The sequence below is a fragment of the Drosophila kikkawai genome, chromosome X (assembly GCF_030179895.1).
Source record: "Drosophila kikkawai strain 14028-0561.14 chromosome X, DkikHiC1v2, whole genome shotgun sequence".
NCBI classification, from domain to species: Eukaryota; Metazoa; Arthropoda; class Insecta; order Diptera; family Drosophilidae; genus Drosophila; species Drosophila kikkawai.
The window spans coordinates 9,371,720-9,390,572 of record NC_091733.1 but is presented as its reverse complement, the minus strand read 5'-3'; the positions used below and the strand labels follow the sequence as shown (position 1 = coordinate 9,390,572).

Here is an 18,853-nt window from a genome sequence, read left to right as displayed (position 1 = left end):
ACCCAGATGAGAGTAACAGAGTTTAACAGAATTTTCTGTTAAATTAAGAGCCTAACAGAATTTTGCTTATGGAATTTCCAAATTGAGAGGGCTTTCAACAGAGTTTTCTGTTAAAATGAGAGCGTAACAGAATTTTTAACAGCTATAAAGCTAGATTTTCAGCTACAAAATTTGGCCCTTAAAAATCTTAAAAAGCTTAAATGTACCCCTAAAAAATCCACACCAGATATTCTTGGCACCAGTACACTTATCGATACCTTAAGATATTTTTTGTCGCCTATCGGTTGCCTTGACAACGGACTTTCAAAAATAAAATCGAAAACAAAAGCGAAACGCCAGAAAAACAAAAATAGGAACCATGCAGAAGGTGAGGGACATGAAGCGAACCGGCGTCTATCGTGTGAGCGGCAACATCGGGGACTTCCAGCTGGAGCTGAAGCTGCGCCACATCAGCGAGTGGCTGCCGGTGCCCAGGTTCGAGTATGCCGGCGCCCAGGCCAACGCCACCAGCGGCAGCGAACCCTACACGGAGGAGTCGGAGCCCTGGTCGGACTGCCGCATCTATCTGCCGCAGGGGGAGGACTCCTACGGCGTCGAGAACCGACTGGGCTACTACACCGGTTACTGCAACGTAGAGACGGGCGGCAGCCAGGTTGCTCGCTGGCGACGCAGAAGCCCCGCAAAGCAGAAGGCCCTAGAGGGGGAACCGGAGAAGGCGGGGGGCGTGGAAGAGAACCGACGGCGCAGGAGCTCCGCCTCCCAGAAGGTCCTAGAGGATGAACCAGAGAAGGCACTGGGCGTGGAGGAGCAGGAGCAGCTTGGCAATTGGAGCATCCTCAGTGAGAGAAACAGTGGCAATCCGGCCGGGGATTTGTTTTACGAGCGGAACCGGGAGCTGTGCAACGGCCGCATCGCCAGCATACGGATCGCCTGGCAGCAAAAGTACCTAAGCCACGCGGAGCTGGAACGCCACCTGCCGGATCCCGGTGGCTGCGCCACCAAATTGCAGCGACGTTACCACACCTGGGCACTGGAGACGTGGGAAGTGCAGCAGCGCCACCTCCAGAAGCTGGCACGGGCCAGGCAGGAACAGGAGCAGGATGAGGACCAGGATCAGGCCAGAGTGCGCCGCCGAATGCGAAAATCGCGACGCAGACAGTCCCATCGTCCCAGCACCGCTGTGACTTTAGCTGATGGTGGACCTCCATCCACAGTCACGGCCCAGGGCCTGTCCTCGGCCAGCATTTCGGAGGTCTCGTTCGACGATCCGCACTTCGCGGCCAGGACCTGCCTCATCCACACTCTGGTCGATGGCGATGCGGAGGATCTGCTGCCGCCGGAAGCCCGGCAGCTGCATCTCGAGGGTCAGCAGCTGATGTACGTGTACGCGGATCTCCCCAAGGACACTCTCCTAGTGAGCATTCGCTACGATCCCGGCCAGGGGCTGCTCTACGTGTACCCGGACTTCAGCAGCAGTGCCCGCGACCTGGACTACATGGTGCAGATCGAGCGGGACAATGACTGTCGGCAGCTGTATGCCTTTGGCTTCGAGAATGCCACCCCGCTGGAGGGGCTGCTCGAGGAACAGCCGCAGCCAGAAGACGAGGAGCAGCAGGCTGACGATGAGGCGGAATATGAGGACTCGAGGCAGGAGCTCCCGGAAGATGCCACTGGGCTGGAGCTCGTTGAATATCACCACATGCTGCGCCTGGTCGCCAGTGAGCTGCGTAACCCGGTGCAGTTCGAGGTGCCGCCAAAGCGTATGAGGCGGGTGTGCCTGCTCCTGGAGCTGCAGACGGCCCAGCACTTCGAGAACGCCAACGTCCACGTGCGGTACTACATCCAACCGCCGCCCAACACACTGATGGAGGCCCCGGCCGGCGAGGATGCGCTGTGCGGAGCCACGGCAACCTGCCGGAATGCCGGCGACTGGCGACTGGCCAACCTGGGCCACTGCTGGCAACTGACGCTGCTCTGCGAGGAGCAACACCAGCCCGAGCAGCAGCTTCTGCACCTCTACTTTGAGGTGGTCAGCATAGACAGCTGGCAGCGGGAGCGCAGCGAGGGCTATGCCCACTACTCCCTGCCGCTGATCTCGCCCCTGCCCACGGAGTCCATTCGGCTGCAGTGCATCCGGCCGCTGGGCAGCTGGCTGGACGCCCTCAATCGTTACTTTATTGGTGGTCGTCAACTTTTTGACTTTGTGTCCTACTTTGATGTGCAGCAACGACCGGCGGAGATCCATTCCCGGTTGGAGTCGAATGTCAGGATGGCCATGCGGAGCACGGGATCGCTTTTGCTTCGGATGCAGAAGCTTCAGCAGCGACAGATCGACGGTGCCGGCCATCTGTTCCAGCTGGGCGACAGCGATGATGCTGGCGGCAGCGGCAGCAGCAGCGACGATGCGGAGGTCACGTCTCCTGAGGATGCGACCAAAGCCACCACCTTGGAGGAGGTAATGGCCGCCTACGTGGAGGCTCGCCAGCGGATCGAGTCGCTGCTGCGCAGCATTGCGGATACATGAGGCAGGCTTCCGTTGTAAAGTCGTAACTAATTTATAAATAAATTAAATTATAACAATTGAAATTCTCAAATTTTAAATTCAAATTCCGGCTAAAGTCGATGAATTATCGTTATCGCCGATCGTTGGTGCCGATATGGCTCCAGTGTTGAAAATGCTGGAATGCTATGGTATTAACAGTATTTTGTATATACCATAACAATGTTTATCGACAATTCCTGGTCACACGGATTTAAAGAGCGGGCTAATCCTCCAGAGAAATTGTAGATCCCTTGGAACCGGCGCCACCATGGACTACGACCTTTTCCAGTCGGACGACGAGGAGGACATCCTCACGGCCTTCAACCAGGTCACACAGCAGCTCAAGCAGGATGCCCTCAACGCACCAATGGCTATTGACGACGGCGACGAGGAGGAGGACTTGGACGATGGCCTAGACTGGCTACCGGAATTCTGCTGCAGCGGCAGGGACACACAGAAGACGCCGCTGCCGGCCGAGGGATTCCTGCGCAGCGGCTACGCTGAAGTGAAACCGCCGCAGTGTCGCCTGGAAAACCTGTGCTTTGACTTTGCCGAGGGACAACTGACGGTGGCCGCGGTGCGAAACTACCTGCACGGCGAGGCCTGGTGAGATTACCACCAACCCAAACTTTAAGGCATTAGTTACCTTCCTCCAATTGCAGCAAGAGTGTGCAGAAGCTATTTGCCGCTGTGGCCGGCCAGCAGCAATTGGCGCCGACGCAGGCTTTGCTCTCGTCGTCAATGGGCTCTGGTGGTTCCGGCTGGTTTCGCGTCCGCCAGCAGGTTACCCACTTCTACCACCTGCTGCTCCGCCTGCGCCCGGAGGACCAGCGGCTGTTTCACGAGGACCTGCGGCTGCTGCTCAACAATCAGCTGGACACGGAGGAGGCCTGGAAGGTGCTGTACTTTGCGGAGCACAGCAAGGGCAACGAGTGCCAGGCGCCGGCCTATCATCTTTACCATGGCATTCTCGAGTGGCGCTTCCTGGATCTACTCCTGCTAGCCGCGGGAGAGGGCGAGGGCGAGGACCAAGGTAGCCTTCTGGGACAGCTGGAGCGCACGCTGGACGACCTGATTGTGTGTGCGGGGCATCATTACCGGAGCCGACATCGCCCGGAACTCATACACACCTCGCCGTTCGTGTGCCGCTGCACCAAGGAGCTGTGGCTGCTGCTGCAGCGCCTCGTCCCGCTGTGGCTGGGCGAGCGGGATCTTGATTTCTGGCTGCTGTTCCACAAGGCCATGCTCCGTCACAGGTTCAAGTATTTTCCGGGTACGATTTCTCGCGTCTTTTTGCTCCGAAAAGATTTCTTAAATCGTTTCATTTCCAGGGGAAACCAATGCCGTCTCCTTGGCCTTCCACGAGTTCTACGCCTGGCTACGACTGGGCCTGGCCCGCCTGGATGAACTGCAGCCGCAACAGGAGATTATGCTGCCCAGCAGTGGTAGCTTCCAAACGGCATCTTTGCTGAAACAATTCCTGGCCAGCCAGCCGGATGAGCAGCAGCGTCGCGTCTATTTCTCGCTACTCGCTCCCCTGCAGCTTCAGCTGGGCCAGCCGGACGTGGATGTGCTATGCCAGCTGTGGGAGTATCTGCACCGCTCCCTCAACTGCAACTTCAGTGCGGGAGGCGGCAGCGAGCAGCTGGACCAGTTGCCACTGACCTGTCACAGTGGCGCGGCCTACGTGGAGCGCTATACCAGGCTGCTGGCCAGGACGCAGCTGGAGGATCTCAATCTCAGCAGCTTCACCACCTACGCCTGGCTGCTGGGCCGGACACTGAAGCTGGGTCGGAGTAACCAGCGCCAGAAGCTGCTGGGCCGCATCTTCAGCAAGTTCAGTGCCGCCAAGCTGCTGGCGCTCAATGAGCCCGGGATCCACCATGTGATCGAGCTCTTCCTGTGCCTGCTGCTCTCGCAGGAGGACATCGCCGAGCTGGCCGTGAAGCTGCGCGAAATGCTGCTCTGTCTGGCGCTGGACAAACTGCCGCCGGTGCGTCGAGTCCTGGTGGCAAAGGGCCATATGGCGCTACTGCTCCTGCACGCCCAGCATCGCCTCGCCATGGAGGACTATGTGGGCAAGCTGCTGGGCCAGCTGGGTGCCATTCGCAACGACGTGGAGGTGGGCGCCGTCTACGCGGGCAGCCTGCAGGCCATCTTCGACCTGGCGGACGACTTCGGTCGCGGCGAGGACCTGCTGCTGGGGCCCTGGCTGACGCATTACGTGGAGAGGAGCGGTCAGGCGTCGCAGGATCGGGTGTGGCAGACCCTCCATGCGCTGATCCTGCGCCTTGGGGAGCCGCGTGCCAGTAGTAGTGGCATGGCGGAGGCCCTGCAGCAGCACATACTGCCGCTGCTGAGGACGCAGTATGTCAGCGGGCACAGTTCATGGTTGCCCAAGCTGGCCGCCAAGTTTGTGGGAATCCTGGATAAGGAGAAGGGTGACAAGCTGCTAATGGGCTTCCTCCAGGGACCAGAGCCCATAAACCTGGCCGCTTCTGCCCAGCTGATGCTCCAAGTCCTGGAGGACAACGCAGGAGGATCCCTGCGGCGGCCCTCGAACGCCACGATCCTGCAGGTGTGGGTCAAGTCCTTGGTCCTCCTCAATGCCCAGCATGAGACGGTCCTGGCCCTAATGCCGCACGTGACGCAGCTGGAGGAGTTCCGCCAGCTGGCCATTGACCCCTCGGCCCTCGAGGGCGGGCGTGAGCCACTCTGCGGCTTCTTCGGAGCCCTGGGCAGGCGGGCCCAGCAGGAGGAGACGGCGGCGCCACATGTGCGCATGCAGTTGAGCCACAAGCTCCACGCCTATGTCCACCACTTTGAGCTGTGGCTCTCTCCGGAGCGATTGCGCTCCGAGCTGGGGTCGCGCTTCTTCAGCTTCCTGGCCATCGTCATCTACAACTGCCCCAGCCTGGCGTACGTGCGCTCCAAGCCGAGCTGCTTCTTCCACCTGGCCATGGTCCGGTTCCTGCTCACCACCCAGCTGCAGGCGGGCGTGCCACCCGAGGGCCGGTTGCCGCAGATGGTGCACAAGATCTTCCCCGTGCTGCTCCAGGGGATCGGACGTCTGCCCTACCGCACCGATGCCTATGTGGGCAAGACGCTGGAGCAACTCGTCCAGCACTGGACGCCCCACTTTGGCTTCTCGCCCAACGCCAAGCTGGTGGCCCGTCCATATGCCACCCTCCTGCAGGCGGACGTGGAGGCCAGCAGCGATGGTGGTGCCTTGACGCAGTTCGTCCTGCAGCTGTTGGTCAGCCAATTTCTGGTGGTGCAGCGGCGAAAGGCGGGCCAGCAGGCGGGTCTCGTGATCGGCATTCTGCAGCAACTGATCGAGGGCATACCCGTGGAACAGGAGCAGCAGCTGATCACCGTCCTGCGCGGCGTCCATGTGCCGCTGCTGGAGCACGTGATGTTCGTGGACGAACTGGATTACAGCCGCAACCAGGTGCTGGGCCTGTACCGGGTTTTGGTTCAGCATGGCGGCTTCAAGCGGCACCCGGCTGTCCGGGACATGTGCTCCTCCCATCTGCGATCGCTGGCGGAGAAGCATCTGGCCCACTGCACCTACTTCTACTTCCAAATGCTGATTCAGTTGGCGGGTATACAGCCCGATTTGGTGGCGCCCCTCCTGCCCTTTGTGCGTGAGCAGGCCCAGCAGGTGGAGCTGAAGCGGGGCGCCGGCGAGGATGTGGGCATCCGGAAGTGCCTGCAGCGATTGCAAAGGGTGCTAATGGGATAGAACCTGGTCTTTGGTAAGCTAATAAATGCGCGAGTTTAAGAAAACCCTTCCCTGGACTTAATCCCTGGTGGCTGCTAGACAAGATCCCCCCAGGCCAAAGTGGTATAAAAATGTTATTATTTGAAAAGGGGAAGACCCCGGAGAATCCTTCCCTGGTTACAAAACGTTTAGCTTCATCACAAATACTCTCGCTCACCGCTGCTGCTCCCTCTCGTCCGCGGTCAGAGCTTACGGATTTACTTCAAGGCTTGGCAATAATAAATACACTAGGATTGCTTCTCATGATGGCAGGAGGAGGAGGAGGGCTGCTGCCCGCCTCAGACCACGTTCTTGGCGTCGCGCGGTATGCGATTGGTGAGCAGGCTGGCGGGCATGAAGCCAGAGTCGCCCAGGTACTTGATGGACACATTGCCGGAGGCACCGATCGTTAGCCAGGTGATGGACGCGTGATTGATGTTGATCCGGAGCCATCCCTCCGCCGGAAACTGCAGGGCGCGGCAGACAAAGTACCGAATCACATTGCCATGGCCCACGATTAGGGTGTAGGTCTCCTTGTCCTGGTCGGGATAGGCGCGATGGAAGTACCGCCGGAAGGCTGCCTCGATGCGGGTGCCGTCGCGCAGAAACTGCTGCAGGGAAACCAAAGGATCAGGATCAAATAGAAGAGAGACTATAGCCTCTGCTTACCGACGCCTCCGGCTTCCAGTGGCCCACCGGCGGCTGCGGTGGTATCGGCGCCCCCTCGCGCAGAAAGGCACAGTTCACCACCTTCTCCTTGTCGAACTGTATCTCCTTGAGTATTATATCGGACGTCTCCTGGGCCCGCACCATGGTCGAGGCGATCACCTTGTCCCACTTAATGCCCAGCTCGGACAGGCGCCGCCCGGTGAACTCTGCCTGCTGGCGACCGCGCTCGGTCAGATGATGCGTGGCATCCGAGTCGCCAACGTCCAGGTACTCGCCGTGCCGCACTAGGATAATGTGGCGCGCCTTCTTGGCCTTGGCCTTCTCCAGCTCCGTGTTGTAGCGATTCTCCTCCTCCGGCAGGCTGTTGCGCACCGGACGCACCAGGGAGCGCGGCTCGCGGCAGTCCCAGTTGCTGTCCCACAGAGCACAGGAGTCCACCGGCTTCTCGCTGGACGTCCAGGAGGTGTGCGCCGCGGTGTGGGGATCGCGCAGCCGCTGCAGGTAGAAAGCCGCCAGGCCGGCGCCGGTGCCGCACAGGAAGCTGGTCAACTTTCGCATCTTTCCAGGCTAGTAAAATTGTAATCTCCGGCAGCTTCTTACTCTTCCTTAATCTCCTTTGATCTCCTTTATCTTGATTTATCTTTCGCTTTTTTTCTTTTTGTTTTCTTTTGGCCAATTCGCCGCTAATCAGTGTAACCAGAGCTGTGGCGAAAATGCCCAACACTGCGTTTTGGGCATCAGTGATGCACATGAGCATCACTGCCATTATTTATTCCTGTGTTTATTTACCCATTTTTTTTGTTATTTATTTATTTATTTATTTACTTTCTTAATTAATGTATTTATTTTATTATTTTCCCTAATTAATTAGGGATCCTCGCCAGCCTCCGGCTCCAGCCTGCTGCGGCGGAGCAGGAATTTCGGCGGCGGATCAGGGCGGCTGCAGCAGAGCAGGGATGCGGCAGAGTAGGGATTTCGGCGGCGGAGCAGGGCTGCTGCAGGAGCAAGAGCAGGAGCAGGGCTGCTGCAGGAGCAGGGCAGCTGCAGAAGCAGGAGCAGGGCTGCCGGCGTCTGCTGCGGCGGAACAGGGCTCCAGGAGCAAGCTGCCAGCAGTGGCTCCTCCGAGGGATCCTTGCCAGCCTTACTGTACATTATTACAATTTTTAACGATTTTTGTACAATTTTATTTATGAAAATTGAATAAATATGGTGGAAAGTATTCCCATTATACTGTATTTATTTATATATTTATTGTATAGCTGGGTGGGCATCACGGATGGAAAGTAAGATGACGTTTTCTCCCGATATTGCAATATACCTAACTGGGCTTCACTGGCAGGTAGTGAGATGCCATTTTGTCCCAATGGAGCATCCTAGCTAAATGAGCATCACTGGCAGTTAGTGCGATGCCATTTTCTATCAATAATGCAAAAAATAGCTAGATGAGCATCACTGACATAAAGCCCGATTTTATTGCCCCCAATCTTGCAATATATAGCCAGATGCACTGATGCACATGAGCATCACTGACATAAAGCCCGACATTTCGTCCCCCCAATATTGAAATATAGCCAGATGAGCATCACTGATGCAGATGAGCATCACTGATGCAATTCTTAAGCCTAGTACTCTGACGAGAAAAATGTCCTTTGTGGGTTAAATTCCATATTATGGGCTTCCCCTTGACAGCCCCTATCAATGTCACCTTTTTCCTTCAACTTTCCCTCTATTAGGGGTGTCTAAATAAATCAAATGTGACTAGCGCTCTAATTTATAAGTTTTACACTTGTAGCGTTAGGAAGGCAAATAAAATCAAATCAAATCAAATGAATTATTTAGACAGCCCGATATCAGCTGTTTACTATCTTGATCTGGCAACGCCATTCAATTTTCGCAGGCTTCATTTTCGTCGTCAGAGTACCGAAAAAAACGACGTGTCTAAAAGTTCTTCTTCTTTTTTTTCGACACCGTTTTTTTCATATGGAGTTTGGCCGCTGTCTAAATTTATACAGCGGTTTTTTCTCGTCAGAGTACTAGGCTTTAAAATTTGACCACTTTCCAAACTGGGGTACCAGGCGAACAGAAACCAGCAGCAAGCAACTGAAAACTGGTATAAACTGTTATAAAAAGTCCAAGTTTCAAACCATTTAGGAGCCGGCACAAGTTAGCGGGGACTCAAACCTTTTGACTCCAAATTTAGGTGCTATTTTACAACTGCACCTGGGCACACTGAAACTGATCGTCGTTAAATTCAAATTCAAATTTGGCAGTTAAAAAAATAATTCAAAATATTTTAAAAAATGTAAAAAATTCAGAAAAAATGTAAGAAATTCAGAAAAAATTTAAAAACTCAGAAAAAATTTTAAAAATCTGAAAAAAATGTTCAAAATTTAGAAAAAAAATTAATTTAATTTTAAAGTTGGTTTTATCGTTATTTTTTGTTGATTTGAAAATATAATATAATTTAAGAATTATATTTGTATTGCTTAATTTGTCACATCCACCCATTCGCCTTTTTATTGGGTATCAAATTGAATATATTTATTTTTCTCTTCGAACAAATAATATTAAAATTAAGTTTAATACGTTTTTATCTATATTTTTGTTGATTTTATAAAATAAAATATTTTTAAAATTAAATTTGTATTGCTTAATTTGTCACACCCACCCATTTGCCTTTTTATAGGGTCTCAAAGTGAAGAATATTTAAAAAAAAATGTTTAATTTGTTTTTAGCTTTATTTTGATTGATTTGATAAAAGAAAATATTTTTATAAAATAAAAAAAATTATTTTTTTTTTTTTTTTTTTTTTTTTATATAAGTTCAAATTTAATTATACGTTAATCAACCAAATCAATGATTATAAAACGTAGGGACTAACACTAACAACAAACATAACATGGAAACATAACAGTAAACGGTAAACAATTTATAATTTACAAAGGCATTTCAATTATTGGTGTAGGACTCGGGTTCTTTGCCTCCCTCTTAACCAAAGGTCACCTGGATGTCGTCTCTTCAGTCTTCGTCTGGACATGGGGATGGCCAATGATGCCGCTAGGTGGTTGGTGTGGGCCAGAAGCCGTTCATTGTACCGACTTGAGTGCCTGTTGATCTGCTCCCTCACTGGTAGCATTTTGAGGTCGTTAGCGATGTCTGCATTCCTAGCAAACCAGGGTGCATTTGTGATTGTGCGCAGCGCCCGGTTTTGGACCCTTTGCACTTTCATAACGTTAGAGTCGGACGCAGTACCCCATATCTGGATGCAATAGGTCATAGCAGGAACAACTATTGCTTTGTATAGCAGCACTTTGTTACTGAGGCTCAGCTTGCTGGTGGACTTTAGCATCCAGTTTAGCTTTCTGAGTTTTCCACGGCATGCTGCTGCTATTTTGGTGGTGTGTTGCCTCCACGTGAGCCGCTTATCCAAGATCAATCCCAGGTATTGGGCCTGAGGAGATTGAGGAATTAGCGTGTCCTGAAATATGACCCTAGGGAGGATTTTGTGTCTAAGGGAAAAATTGCAGTGTTGTGATTTATTTCCATTTATGGATATGTTCCACCTCTTCGTCCACTCGCTATATGTATCCAAAAAGCTTTGCGTTTTTCTAGAAGCCTCGATTCGACACGCTGAGTTTGCGATAAAGGCTGTGTCATCAGCATACGTTGCAAGAAGTGTCCCCGGTTCTCTGGGATTGGGCAAGTCAGAGGTGTAAAGGGTGTATAACACAGGACCCAAAACACTCCCTTGCGGTACTCCAGCTCGACTGCTTCTAATGGATGATCTTTCACCTCTCACATCAACCATGAATTTTCGCTCCAGCAGGTACGATTTCAGAAGGAGATATTGAGCAGTTGGTAGGAGTGTTTTTAGCTTAAAAAGCAATCCATTGTGCCACACTCTATCGAAGGCTTCCTTTACGTCAAGGAAGATAGCAGAGCTGTACTGACCGTTTTCAAAAGCATCTAAGATATGCTGCGTTACTCTATGAGCCTGTTCTGGCGTTCCATGGTGATTCCGGAAGCCAAACTGGTGATCTGGAATGGCATCCTGAACACTTCTTACTGCCATCATTCTGCTAAGAAATATTCTCTCGAATATTTTAGAGAATGTTGGCAGCAAGCTTATTGGCCGGTAAGACGCAACAAGGTTCTCCGGTTTGCCTGGCTTAGGTATCATCGATATCACTGCGCACTTCCATTGTGTGGGGAAGTGGTAAATACGTAACATGGAGTTGAACAGGAGCACAAGGAATAATATGCCCTTTTTGGGCAGAGCTTTGGCAACTCTATTATCGACTCCGTCAAATCCTGGTGCTTTACTAACGTGCAATTTTTTAATTTGGAGACAAACTTCTTCCGGACTTACATGACGAATAGGCTCTACATCTGGGCAGGAAGTATTAAGAAATGCCAGTGTTGCTTCCACGTCCTCACTCCTAGCAAGATCAAACGGCTGAAATCGACCTTCTAGTTCGTCAGCAAAAGCCAGAGAAATATCTGCATCCGATCTGCACCAAGTGTTGTCAGCACGCTTTATAGGGATTCTGCGTGGGGGCTGCCGTTTAACTGACTTTGCTGCTTTCCAGAGGTTAAATCCATACGGTTTTGTGGGGTCTGCATTGCGTAGTAGATCTGAGAAATAATCATTTTTCGTCTTATGCAGCAACTTCTTTAGATCGTTCTCAGCGCGACGATATGCTCTTTTGTCGGCCGGATTTTGCGACCGCATGAATCTGCGACGCAAGGCTCTTTTCGACCTCACCAAATCCAGGACCTCAGGTTTTAAAAGAGCATGAGGTGGATCTGATGGGTTTATTGAGCCTTGTCCACTGGTTGAAGATTCGGCAGCAATGTGAATGTTTCGCACAAAGACCTCAGTGGCATCATCAATGTCTTCAGGGGATCTCAGGACCATGTTGAGGTTTACTAGCTGGTTAATTGCTGCCTGAAACCGTGGAATATTTGCGTTTTTTGGGAGACCTTGAAAGCAGCACTTCTTAGCTCAATTAACAAGGGGATGTGATCAGAACAAAGTTCCAAGCTCCCTGAGATGGATAGGAGCTCAGAGCGAATCCCCCCATATATGGCAAAATCAATTGCAGTTGGCGTACGCTGGCTGTACGGGTAGTGGGTAGGACCTCCGGTTGCAAGGACTTGAATGTGAGAGCTGAGGATATAGTTTGCCAATACTCTTCCACTGACAGAGGAATTTCGACAACCCCAAAGTCGATGGTGTGCATTCCAATCACCGGCAATTAGAAATTTGGGTCCTAGTTCCTCAAACAGTGTTCTAATGTCATCATAGGAGCGCTGGAAGTTTGGAGGACAATAAATAGAGGCTATAGCAATTTCACCTTGATCCGTATTGACTTTGACTGCGACACATTGAGCACTTTGATGTTCCATTGTTAAAAATTGGTAGTGTTTGAGACAGGACTTTATGATGACTGCAGAGCCCCCACGGTGGCGATCGGCGGGATGGTTAGATAGGTGAACGTCATATCCGTGTAGTTTGTAGTATGAACGAGAGCAGAAGTGTGTTTCGCTGACCAACATAATATCTATGTGATGTTTATGAACAAAAAGCTCTAGCTCCAGTGCTTTGTTGTCCAGCCCGTCGGCGTTCCACACACCAATTTTGAGTCCAATTTGACTCATGGTTGGATTGGATAAACTGGGAGACGTCCAGAACTTGGTTGAGTAGATCCTGGCGCGTTTTGTGATAAAAGGCTAGTGACGAGAGTCATCATTGACATCATCATCTGGAACATCTTTTCTAGTTGTGTTACGAGAACTGACATTTTTTCATCAGATCGCATGAACATTTCTTCTTGCCGCTGCCATTGCTGATTATTCTGGATATTACGCAGTTGCTGGGATAGATTTTGCTGTTGCGGTTGTTGCTGTTGCTGGGTTCCTGGATGTTGCTCTGGCCTTGGGATTGTGTCCAACATTGGTTGTTGGGGTTGACGGTTGTTTTCCCTACGTTGACTTTGTTGGTTCTGCTTCCGGTACCTACTTCCTAGTGGTGGGAATTGTTGCAGCTGCTGTTGGCTTGTAAATTGCTGAGGGCTAGCCTGTTGTGTTTGGCGAGATCCCCCGGCGACGTACCCGTAAGATAGCGAGGGCTCAATGCCTCTTCGTGCAGTTGGAGCCGTAACTTGTTGTTGTTGATGGGGGCTACGATGGGATGTAGCAGTTTTGCGTCGACTTACTGTCTGCTGGTATACGATACAGCCCTTATAGCTTGCAGTATGATTACCGCCGCAGTTGTAGCATTTAACTGGATGTACATCTCGTTGGCAGTCTTCAATGGAGTGTTGCTGACCACATCTTACACAGTTAACTTCCTTATGACAGTTATTTTTTGTGTGATTGTAAGATTGGCACCGATAGCATTGCACGACAACGTCCTTTTTGAAAGGAAGCTCAACTTGTATCCGTTGACGACAAAGCGTTTTAAGCTCATGTATTTCTTTGTTGTTGGCGGCTGGTTCTAATTCAACAAAGACAAGGTTGACGAGCTTTGTTTTATCGAACCGGCTTCTGGGTCTATTGATGAAGCGGATAGTATGGCCAAGTGAAGTAAGGCTTTCCTTAATATCTTCATCCGGAATGGAGTGATGCACACCTCGGATGACAATGCGGTAAGACCTTTCCTCTTTAAGTTGCCAGGTATGAAATGGCACCTTTTTTGAGGTAAGCGATTTAGTAATGGCTCTGTACGCATCTGAATCTGAAGCCAAGATCGAAACGGAATTATCTGGGTGGCATTTAATGGAATATTTGGTTGGGTGAACGACCTTATCTGTGGATCTGATAAGTCCGTTTAAGTTTTCACAATTTTTGACCACAATTGGTGGTGGTTTGTGAGACGGTGGGGTTTCGTTGTTGTCTGAGGGCTGGTTTGGACTACCATTGCAGCTAGTCGTATTGCTATTATTGCTGTTACAGGTGTTGCCGCTGTTGCTTAAATAGTTGGTTAGAGTGTTGCTGACTTGGTTGCTGGCGTTGGTGGTGTTGCTGGTGTTGGTGGTGTTGCTGGTGTTGCTGGTGTTGCTGGTGCTGATACTGGCTTGGTTGGATCTATTTTGACCGACTGTTTGTGGTGATTTCATAATTTCATCGTCCGTGTCCATATCTGACAGATCCGAGAACCGATTGTCAGATGCTGCTGGTTTTGGGCTATTTGAATTCCTAATAATTTTCGAGCTTGAGTTGTAAGGGCTTGATCTTAAACGGCGTTTATTATTGGGACGTGGGGTCCACCAATCGTCGTCATCAGCCATAGCATCTTGCTCAGAGTCTTGAGTTGCTACTGGCCGAGCATTATTAGAGGTCGAGGCATAAATGGCGTTAAATTGGTTTATCGAGGAATTTAACGCCTCTCTCATTTTTTTTTCTGGGCCTCAGCCGCAATCTTTTCGATGTCAAGATCCGATTCAGCAGACATAGGGAACTTGCTTTACCGACTACGGGACCTTTTGGGAAGGCTTCACAAAGGAGATTGAGACCGAGTGGCGAATACGCGCGACCCGCAACCGGGCGGCACCCGGAACTATTACAGCTATTAGGCTTGTCTTTCGTTTCACTTTGTTTTCGCAATTGACAGAAATAGCGGAACGTGGGGGCACTGACACCACGTCCTTAGAAGTCGGATTTAGAAAAAACACAGTCGCTTTTGCCACAAAGGTGGACTTGTCCATAGACTCTTTACAATGCAAAAACGCGTCTGCACTCCACGAAAGCATAAGAAAAATTTGTATTTTCCCCTTTTTTCTTTTTAATAGCCGAAAACACGTCCGAAGCCTTTGACAGCTAACGCAAAGCCTGAAAAAAAAAAAAAATAAATTATTAAAAATCTTTTTTAATTTTTTTTATTACTCTACTTATTTCTAAAAATAAACCTTTAGCAATTTTATATAAATAAAAATATATTACCTATACCACCTATAGCAAACTGAGCAGGACGGAGGACCGATGACGCGATAACGAGAGAGATAGAGATATAGATAAAACATTTTATTATTACAAACTTGAAGAAAAATTGAAAATGCAGAGAAAGAGTATAATTTTTGTAATGTTTCACATTTATTTTGAATTAATGCTTAATTATACATTTGATATACACGAAAATATTCCAACCAACTGCCAGTTCAGCAATCAATATAAACCAAGTAATTACTATTATTGTAATCCATTCTTGGTTATCTTTTATATTTCTGGTACAGACATGTGCAGTTTGTGTTGCCGGAAACCCGGTGGCTCAGAGAGATATAGATGGATCCAGCCTTTTTCCACTATACCCCCTGATCTAAATCTCCAAGCTCTTGTGGGGTTTTCTGCAACACTTTATAGTTTTTTCTTTGCTTATTTCAGTTAAATGGGAATTGTATAGTGAACTTATAGGGGGATTCCAGACCGAAATGAAGTGGAAATCGAAGAACTTACAATACTGTAAGGAGTATTTAATACCCTCGCTCAGAGAGTGTCATTACCGGCTTCTTCACTTATCGATTATGCGATTAAATAACTCTTGTAACTGTGGTAACTAGGGAATATACATATTTTACGATAACATTGGCTAAGCACCTTAATCTGGCGATCTTTAATTTGGAATCAGCTTCACTTACGACTACTATATCCTTCGGTGTGCACATTTACACACAGAAATAAATATTTATATAGAAATATACATGCATTCATTGACGATATATGCGATACATATGTGTTGAGTACGAGGTTAAATACCGGGATCGAAAAATATATATATTATATACTATATATGCCTGTCTTTAGTATGATGCAGAGCCACAAACCTACGAGCCTATCCTAGGTCATGCATGCTCGGTCATGCATGGCTGATCCATCACTATCCTGACCGCCGTATTGCGTCGCTTGCCCCTCCTCTTTGGTCTCGGCTTCAGCGGTCCCGACGCGTTTCATCCACGCACTAGGCCGTGGTCACTGGACAAGCGATGAGCCTCCAAGCGGCTCAGACGCCGGCCTCACGATCCCATCAGGCTGTCCAGAAACGAATGCTTGTTAATAATCTTCGTGGTGGCAATCAGGAACTCTACGTTGTTGTCCTCCTGGGCGGCCAGGAATCGCAGCGCTGCAACCTCGGCAAAGGTGCAGCCGCCCACGAAGCACACCAAAACCACTCGCGGCACATGCAGCAGCGATTTCTCGGCCACTGTTGCGCCCGTATGCCGTCCACCGATCCCCACCAGCTGCGCCTGGAAATCCTCAAACGTCGGACCGGGCAGGTTGTTGATCTGGCTCTTGAGCGACTGCCAGCCCAGCGGCTTCAGCGAGTGCTCCACCAGGCGAGCGGTCAGCGGGGCATAGAAGCTGTGCACGTAGCTAATGTCCTTCGGTTCCACCTCGACATTGTCGTCCACGGTGAGGTGCAGGGTCTGAAAAGGAGGAGAAAAGAACCAGTTAACCCGGTATTCTTGCTCATCTCTGGAATGGCAGCTCACCTTCCGCAGCACGGCGTAGGCCCGCGACTCCGTTTGCTGGTGCAGGAGGCCGGCCTTCTCCAGATTGCTGATGGTGAGCAGCACCTCGAGACCGTAGACCTGGACGAGCTCGCGCTTGTAGTGATTCAGCAGTTTCTCCTTGAGACCGGAGGCGGCGGCGCACTGCAGGCAGATGAGTCGCAGGACGCCGCGCAGCTCCGCCTTGCTGGCGATCTGGTCCTCGATGTAGGCGCTCGGCTTATCGATGTCCGCACAGACCATGAACTCCTGCTCGGCGGCCAGATCATCGGCAAAAGCCACTGCGTTTACCTGCTCGTGCAGCAGGCCAGCAATGGCCGTGTGCTCCGACGTGGCCTTCTTCTGGGCCATCAACTGCGGCAGCAGGTTCTCCACAAAGCTCTTGATCTCCTTCACGCTCTTGTCCTGCGAGGTGGCGTGCATCTGGGCGTGGATCTCACGCGCCTTCCGTGCCAGCAGCTTGGTCACCTCGTTGAAGTGCTTGTTTCGCAGCTCCGCGTACAGCGTCTCCCCGGAATGGAGCATGATCGTCTTCATCTCGCCGTCGCCCAGCAGCGACTGTGACTCGTCGGCCCGCGACCCATTGCCGATGTTGCCACCTGCCCCGCCACCGAGTCCGCCGTCGGAGGGAAAGTGCTCCGAGGGCAGCATCAGCTTGTTCTGCCGGATGCCGTAGAACTCGTCGATGAGCCCCTCGTAGGTGAGCTGAGTGGCCAGCGGGCTGAGCAAATCGATGCTTCGGTCCAGCAGGATCAGCTGGTCGACAATGCCCTTGTCGCCGTTGTACAGCGACCGCTCGTCGCGTCCCAGTTGCTTGGCGTGCTCCCACACACGATGCGCCTGCTCGCCCTTGCCGTAGATCTTGGGAATGCGTCCGTAGAGCCGCTGCAGCTGCACCAGGCCCACGGCTGCCTGGTACAGCGAACTGGTGTCGCCGTCAACGCTAACGTCGCGGAATGCATTGGGCAGCTCCATGGTGACAACGTCCGCATCCAGCGGCAGGTAGTTCCAGGCCAGCTCTGCGATGCGTCCGAAGCTGCCGAGAACGCCGCTGTTCTCCAGCTGGCTGATGCACAGACAGGAGCGACGGGGTGCGAACAAGATGTGATACTGCCGTCCGGCCTGCCCGCCGCCGGCCTTTACATGTCCCGCCAGCTGGTCCATTAGAGCCACTCGCGGACGCACCACATACACCACGTTGGTCACCTCGCGCGGCAGATGCAACTCGGGCTTGAGGGCCAACAGCCGGATGCCGCGGTCGGCGAACAGCTTCGGCCTGGTCACCAAATTCAATGGCCCGATCATGGCCTCGTCCAGGACGATCACCTTGGATCCCTCGATGCGCTCCAGCTGCTGCACCAGCTCGCGGCAGTTGGCCTCCTGCAGTAGCTGCAGGTTGACCCGCTGCCCGTGGCCCTTCAGGTGCGGAAACATGCTCCTCCGATCGCAGGCCTCTCTAGGCACGGCTGTGCATGTAGTTGTGGGGGCGGTGTTTATGTGTGTATTCTTGGTTTTGTGGCGTTGACGGCTTCGGTTCGGGGTTTTTTGACTGCACAACGTCTTCGGCACACAAGTTTAGTCCTTGTCCCGGACTACATGAACTACATACACCGCAAATATTAATTTTCCGTTTAGTGAGAAGAAAAAACCTCAAGAAAAACAACAACAAATCAGTGGGATATCGGGCCAGTGTGACCAAACACGTTCGAAGCCATAAGAATTGAAAGGAAAGCTGTTTGTGTATAGGCGATGCCGGACTGCGCAAGAAAAGTTGGCACTTGTTCCCCATTTGCGGCTTCTTTGTTATGTTCGGCAGGTGCAAAATCCATTAGGGCAGGTGGGAAAAAATATCTTTACGCGAGATGAAAACCTCTCTTGAATTCCTTTTGAAAGAAGCAAAAAAGTAGAGGTGGAGAAACATCGATGCGAACATCGATGACATCGATGTTTTCGAAACATCGGAAACATCGATGCTTAGCGGGGCAACATCGATGTTTTTTCATTTATTTATTGTATTAATTATATTTTAGATTACTACAGATGGCGACTCCTTTAAAACGTTTGCTAAAAAATACTTCTGCGTTCTCGCATCTTCGCACGAATCTGAAAGAGTTTTCAGTAAAGCTTCACAACTTATAAGTGAGCTTCGCACGCGGCTCCTCTTCCTTAAACAAAAACAAACATGGAAAAATATGTAAATATATATACTAGAGTTCGGGATAGCAATATCCTAAAAAACTATTATTTTCTTTGGACCATGTATATATTGAAACATTGATATTAAATTTGTTTTTGTTTTTAGTTTTTATTTACAAACTAAGAAAAAGAAACTATATACCAAAGAAGTGGAACATGAATATCATGAAGTTTTAT

At 50.8% G+C, this 18,853-nt stretch overlaps 4 protein-coding genes across 5 annotated transcripts; 2 read left to right on the top strand and 2 right to left on the bottom strand.

Moving 5' to 3' along the window:
• Positions 1-76: 76 nt before the first annotated feature.
• On the top strand, positions 77-2,542 carry Mks1 (Meckel syndrome, type 1). Its single transcript, XM_017179122.2, has one exon. The coding sequence runs from the start codon at positions 359-361 to the stop codon at positions 2,522-2,524; it is 2,166 nt and encodes a 721-aa protein (XP_017034611.1). The 5' UTR covers positions 77-358; the 3' UTR covers positions 2,525-2,542.
• Positions 2,543-2,723: 181 nt separating this feature from the next.
• LOC108083525 (protein MMS22-like) lies at positions 2,724-6,325 on the top strand. Its single transcript, XM_017179357.2, has 3 exons — positions 2,724-3,148; positions 3,205-3,815; positions 3,874-6,325. The coding sequence occupies exons 1-3, from the start codon at positions 2,811-2,813 to the stop codon at positions 6,285-6,287; spliced, it is 3,363 nt and encodes a 1,120-aa protein (XP_017034846.1). The 5' UTR covers positions 2,724-2,810; the 3' UTR covers positions 6,288-6,325.
• A 57-nt stretch (positions 6,326-6,382) lies between these two features.
• On the bottom strand, positions 6,383-7,680 carry Pgam5 (Phosphoglycerate mutase 5). Of its 2 annotated transcripts, none has more exons than XM_017179359.2 (2): positions 6,975-7,680; positions 6,383-6,913 (listed from the first exon to the last, which is right to left on the bottom strand). In XM_017179359.2, the coding sequence occupies exons 1-2, from the start codon at positions 7,530-7,532 to the stop codon at positions 6,605-6,607; spliced, it is 867 nt and encodes a 288-aa protein (XP_017034848.1). In that variant the 5' UTR covers positions 7,533-7,680; the 3' UTR covers positions 6,383-6,604. The 2 variants fall into 2 exon arrangements, with proteins under 2 accessions (XP_017034848.1, XP_017034847.1); XM_017179358.2 differs by having other exon boundaries at positions 6,383-6,916; positions 6,975-7,679.
• Positions 7,681-15,044: 7,364 nt separating this feature from the next.
• car (vacuolar protein sorting-associated protein 33A) lies at positions 15,045-18,188 on the bottom strand. Its single transcript, XM_017173566.2, has 2 exons — positions 16,463-18,188; positions 15,045-16,396 (listed from the first exon to the last, which is right to left on the bottom strand). Exons 1-2 carry the CDS (start codon positions 17,912-17,914, stop codon positions 15,986-15,988), a joined length of 1,863 nt encoding a protein of 620 aa, XP_017029055.1. The 5' UTR covers positions 17,915-18,188; the 3' UTR covers positions 15,045-15,985.
• Between the last annotated feature and the right edge of the window lie 665 nt (positions 18,189-18,853).